Source organism: Phalaenopsis equestris, unplaced genomic scaffold, assembly GCF_001263595.1.
Source record: "Phalaenopsis equestris unplaced genomic scaffold, ASM126359v1 Scaffold000411, whole genome shotgun sequence".
NCBI classification, from domain to species: Eukaryota; Viridiplantae; Streptophyta; class Magnoliopsida; order Asparagales; family Orchidaceae; genus Phalaenopsis; species Phalaenopsis equestris.
Genome location: NW_018164852.1, coordinates 1,219,607 through 1,225,426, shown reverse-complemented (window position 1 = coordinate 1,225,426; position 5,820 = coordinate 1,219,607). Strand labels below are relative to the sequence as shown.

Genomic DNA, 5,820 nt, shown 5'->3' with positions numbered 1-5,820 from the left:
GAAGTAGAGCACTAATATGAAATGAATTCATACAATAATAAATTTATTTCAATTGCTCATAAAATATGCAACATATTTAAATTTATTAAATACCTCAAAATCAATTGAAGGAAAAAAATCAGACAATATAATATATTTTAAGTTTGAAATTGAGAAATTTTCTTAATTTGTTAAAAAATTGAAAAATAAAAACATCAGAAAAAAAATAGAGCAAATAAGGAAAAATTAGTGTTAAGTAGCGATAAAGCTTTTTAAGAAATATATTTTAAAATAAAAGAGAGTAGATATATTAAACTATTTATGTAATATACTTTAAAGTTGAAATTTATTATTTTGGACATGAGTCTGACAACGTGTTTCTTAATTTCTTTTTTAATTAGGCATGTAGATGGCGTGTCCTACATGTGTCGAGGGTGTGCCGAGCAAGTGTACATAATCGATATGACACTTCATTTTTATTTTCATGATATCATGGTTATATTTTAGAATAGTTAATGCCACGTAATTTGGCAAAAGAGATTGTAAAATTGAAATATACCTCATTAAGCATTCTATGGAGCTCGTCCCTTGCCTCAATAACACGATCTCTGTCATTGCTATCTACAACGAAGATAAGGCCCTGGGTATTTTGGAAATAGTGCCTCCACAATGGTCGGATCTGTTTCAAAAAATGTTCCATGCCATGAAATTACTCAAGTTGCATGATATTATTGGGAGTGGTACATTCAAAAAATAAAGAGCAATATAGCGTATAATGTATAAAATATGTTTAAAAGTATCCTATAGGATAGAAAGTAGGATTTCCAATTGGCACAAGCATATATGAATAACAAATGTCATGAGCAGGACACATTACAACTTCAAGTGCTTGCTAAAATTTTAGATTTGTGAACACCTAACAAGTTTAACATGAAGTATGAAACTAAAATCATAGCACTTTATTGAAAATATTGGAAAGGTACCTTGTCCTGACCCCCAACATCCCAGACAGTGAAGCTAATGTTCTTGTACTCTACAGTCTCGACATTGAATCCTGCAAAAACAAAAGTAGGTTAGAACAAAATCATTCTTCATAGATGTTGTGAAAAAACGACTACAATAAAGCGAAAAATTGAACGAGAAAAATTGCACACAAAAAAACACCAGAGCGACACACAGATTTACGTGGTTCGGAAAATTTGCCTACGTCCACGGAGCTGCAAAGGATTTTATTCTTCAAGGAATTACACCGTCAAGCGCCTCGACGTTTACAAAAAATCTCTATTTTATTCTCTCTTCCTCTTTCTCTCTCTCTCCCTCTCTCTCTCTTAGAGAACTTGGCTTGGCTTGTTTATGACAAGTCATAAGAGGGTATTTATAGAAACTAGGAGAGCAGTAGGTGGGTGTTGTGGTAGGTGAGCGGTAGGTGGGAGGGTAGGTGAGCGGTGGGTGAGATTCTTAATTAGAAAGCTAATTAAATTTGTTGGACTGGGTCTCCACATTACCCAACACATAGAATCATGAATTGAGATCAAATAGCTTAATATGAAACAGAGTGATAACATAAGGTTGATATGGATAGCATTTAAAAAAGAAAAAACAAACTACAAAATGCAATATAGTTGCTAAGTAAGAAAATTGAATATTGAAAATTATCCAGCCTCCGAAGGTTGATCTCAAAGAATATGCTTGAATCCATTAGCATAAGCACTATCCAAGAAGAAAAAATTCATAAAAAATCTACAAGAGATATTTACTTCTCAACCTAGTTGATGGTAAACAATGAAAAATAATTTATTATGAATTATTTTCAATTATACAATTCACCACTAGTCAAGCACCTTCTGTATCTGGTACCGTTATCCAGTTACTGAGCAATCTAATTATGCATTTTTAAGTTTGAATAGAATCAGAGATGATTCTAGTTGTGATAAGTCCGATAATTCTTACAATGCTACAAAAAATTGACATTTCGGAAAATTGCTTTAGATTTGAAAGTTGTGAGGTGTAGTTGACTTAGCAGGAAAACGCCACAGAATTAAATAGTAATAATCATCCAAAGCACATAAACACATATAAAGCTAGCTAAAAACATATCTCCGTACTGGTTCGGAAACATGATAGCACAATAACACCTTCAAAACATCATATCCATATTATACAATCTTTCATAAGTAAAGTTTTCCCGCTAATTGAGTAATAATGCGCCATACATCTAGATATCACCAAAATTCTTAATTGCTCTAAATCCTTAACCAGAGATAATTTATAAATTACACAGTTCTTGCAACTTAATAATCAAAGAAATAATAACCAAGATTTCCTACCAAAAAATTGAAAAGATAGGCCTGGCGAAGTAGAGCACTCACCAATGGTAGGAATGGTAGTGACGATCTCTCCGAGCTTAAGCTTGTAAAGAATTGTCGTCTTACCAGCAGCATCAAGCCCAACCATGAGAATCCTCATTTCCTTCTTGGCAAAAAGCCGGCTGAAGAGCTTCGTAAATGTCAGCCCCATCTTTTCTCTATTCAATCACACCCAAAGATTCAAAATCAGAACCAAATCAAGAAAAATACACGAAGACACTACAGATCCATACGAATCCCTCCACAGCCAATATTAACCCTCGGATACAAATCTCCACATCAGATCATAGCCAGAATCTATGAAACGAACAAATTAGCCCAGCGTGTCGCAGATACCGAAGGATAGATCCATAGATCTTACAAGCAGAGCTCAACAGGGGATCATAACAATGGCAAAAAATAATCATGATCGAGATGAATTACAGAGGAGCAAAAACGGATAGGACCGATCAAGAGAATAGAAAAAAGGTTGAGATCAGGGAATTGCCTGGGGCTTCTTAAATCAGTCGGTTGATCAAAGAGCGAAGGTGAGGATGGAAGTCTGCCGGTCCGTCTCCTCTGCTTTCCAGCTTTCTCCGCTTCTCCTCCCTGTCTTCACGCGTTCGGAGGAAAGAGACGGTCTAATGAGGGTTAGGGCTGCTTGTAATGGTATCCACGTGCCGAACCTGAATGACAGGATATCCGGTATTCTGCTGCATTTCTACTCTCTCGGGCTGTAAATGAACCAATGCAGTAACGAACAACTCGAAATGGGCTCGATGTCCAACTTGTTATATAAATAAATTTAAATATATTTTAAAATTTTATAACTTAAATGAAACAAATTAGAATATAAACCAACTCATTTATTAATATTCATGAAAAAACTTATTATTTAATAAATAATTTGTTAAATGCTCTATATTTTATGGGTCAACAAATTTCATCTCTTGACATGAATCTCGAGGCATTTGACACTGATCTGAATATATTTTTTAAACTAAAAAATATTCTGAGTTAAATTGAAAATCTTTTAGAATTCCAATTTTAACAAAGTTAAATTAACCGTTCGATGAGACTAATTCAATGATACCAAAATTGGTGCAATCAGAGTCCAAACCGACATCATATGAAGGCTTTGAATGGTCAATTGGAAGAACAAATGAACTCCAAATTTATCGATTGTCTTGATGAGAAGAATCTAGCAAAATGTCATTTGATTCCAAGGTCATTAAGGCTCTTATATCATAAAAAAAAAACTCATATGATCAAGAGAAATCAATGTGGACTGCTTGATCAGGTGGCTACGAGAGTTATTCGTTAAAATACCAAATGTCCTTTTTTGGAGCCTATAAATAGATCTAGGAGAAAAAGAGGACTTGAATTCCAGTGTTCAAGATAATTTCTGTCATATATAACCGTCGACCACTGTTGAGCATCACCAGCTGGTGGTCATTGACCACAACCAACTGCCCTTGCTTGTCGCAATCAATGAACCATGTCGTGTAATGAAGTACACTTGAATATGATGTAATGAAGTTCCTCAAATATGGCAAAATAATTTACATCGAACACAGTGTAACAAAATATTCCAAAAACTAGATAACAATGTATCTGGATTATGATGTAACAAATAATGATATATTGAAAATCTAATAATAATTGCTTACTGTCACATGTATTCAGAGTGCGATGTTTTTCTCCGACACTTGAAGTTTGTTCCTTACATCATATACCGATGAGTGATATTTCTAGTGAGAAATGGTAAACCCAAGAAAGAGTTGTAGCTATCAATCAATGTTGACAAACTACTACCTTTGTGGCTAAATAACACTATTGAAGCTCATTATGTATGTGGCTCACCACTACCGCAGCTTTCAATTATGGATTTTGTGTCCAATTGACATTATTGCAGCTCCCCACTCTAGCCTATGTGACCAACTACGACCTATGTGGCTCACTGTTTCGGCTTATTTTAAAATCTCCCCAGCAACGGTGTCAGAAACTTGATCCACCCTAACGATTATCACAATAAAATAAGTCTCTGATAACAAAACCAGAAAATTGATACGCTCCCTAGAAACTTTATTGAGTTCTTAAAATCAGGTGTTCTTGCACGTTAGGATTTCTCACGCAAATATATGTATTGTTTCAGTAACATAGGGTTTTATTGAGTCTGCATTGTCGATCTCACTGAGAGTGAGGTAATGAATCCTTTAAGAGAAGTTCTAATCTACTACTTTTTTGTCTTAGTTTGTAATTTTAATTAAGTGAAAGTTCTACCAACTACTCCTACGCTACTTCAATTAATTTTAATGTTAAAACCTACCGCGTATTGTTTCAGTAACATAGGGTTTTATTGAGTCTTGTCGATCTCACTGAGAGTGAGGTAATGAATCCTTTAAGAGAAGTTCTAATCTACTACTTTTTTGTCTTAGTTTGTAATTTTAATTAAGTGAAAGTTCTACCAACTACTCCTACGCTACTTCAATTAATTTTAATGTTAAAACCTACCGAACTTGATTGCATTGGTTATTATCAAGATATAAAAGTTACCCCTCTTGTGATGATACAATTGATTGTGTGGGAATAGATACTTCAAATTACAAATGTGGCTAGTGACGAATAGGAGCAATTATTTTTTTTACCATCTTCCGAGTGCATAAAGAAGTTTGGTTAAACTGTTTTTAATTCTTTAAACCCAATTTGAACCCATCAAAGACTATTTCCATATATATTTGCATCTCCCTATAGTTTACTTTTGCTTCATAATATATAGTTCAACGTGAATACTCTAATCATTCCCCCATCACTCTTTTGAGTCATAATGGATCGCAATGAATTGTATTAGTTAATTTGGCAAGTATGAAAAGTAAGCTTTGAGGAATACTCGTCACATTGATGTTTAAAGATCAGCTCTATAAGTATCCTAACATCCTACACATTCAACTTATTCATCGCAAGAGAAAAGAAGAAAGATCTACTCACAATGCATGAAGAAAACACAATAAATCATCATCTTATAACAAAGAAAATCCACTAGAATGTGTTTACAAACAGTACAATACAATATAGAACACAATACTTAACTTTTTTCCTGAGAAAAGAGATAAAAATTCATTCCCACCCAAAAGGTCTCTAAGTGCTCCCTGCAATGCTGATTATATCTCCTTACAAATTTCTCTCCAATCCTTTTTTCCAATCTCTATAAGAGAGTGGAAAATACAAAACCTTAACTCTACACTACAACTTCTCTGCCTTCTTGGACTTCCCAGGCTTTAGAATGTTCAGAAGTGCTCTCTCAAACTGCCTACGATACTCCCTTAACTCCCAAAGTCATGCTGAAATAATTGCAGAAACTGCATAGGCAGCTTCCAACACTTTGGCACTCTGTTTGCCTGAGTAGATTCTAGTGCCTAGGCGCTTAGTATGTTGGTACCAAGATGCTTGGGTGGTGCACCATGGTGACCAAAGGCTGGTGCCTAAGTGCTAGTCT

The 5,820-nt window shown here is 34.6% G+C and overlaps 1 protein-coding gene across 1 annotated transcript in view; it reads right to left on the bottom strand.

Annotated features, from left to right (window-relative positions):
* LOC110026998 (ADP-ribosylation factor 2-like) overlaps positions 1-3,057 on the bottom strand; it is a 9,686-nt gene extending 6,629 nt beyond the window's left edge. The window contains exons 1-4 of the mRNA XM_020728249.1: positions 2,833-3,057; positions 2,349-2,503; positions 963-1,033; positions 539-658 (exon numbers count right to left, since the gene is read on the bottom strand). Coding sequence (XP_020583908.1) covers positions 539-658; positions 963-1,033; positions 2,349-2,496 — 339 coding nt within the window. The 5' untranslated portion in view covers positions 2,497-2,503; positions 2,833-3,057. The remainder of the gene's footprint in view (positions 1-538; positions 659-962; positions 1,034-2,348; positions 2,504-2,832) is intronic.
* Between the last annotated feature and the right edge of the window lie 2,763 nt (positions 3,058-5,820).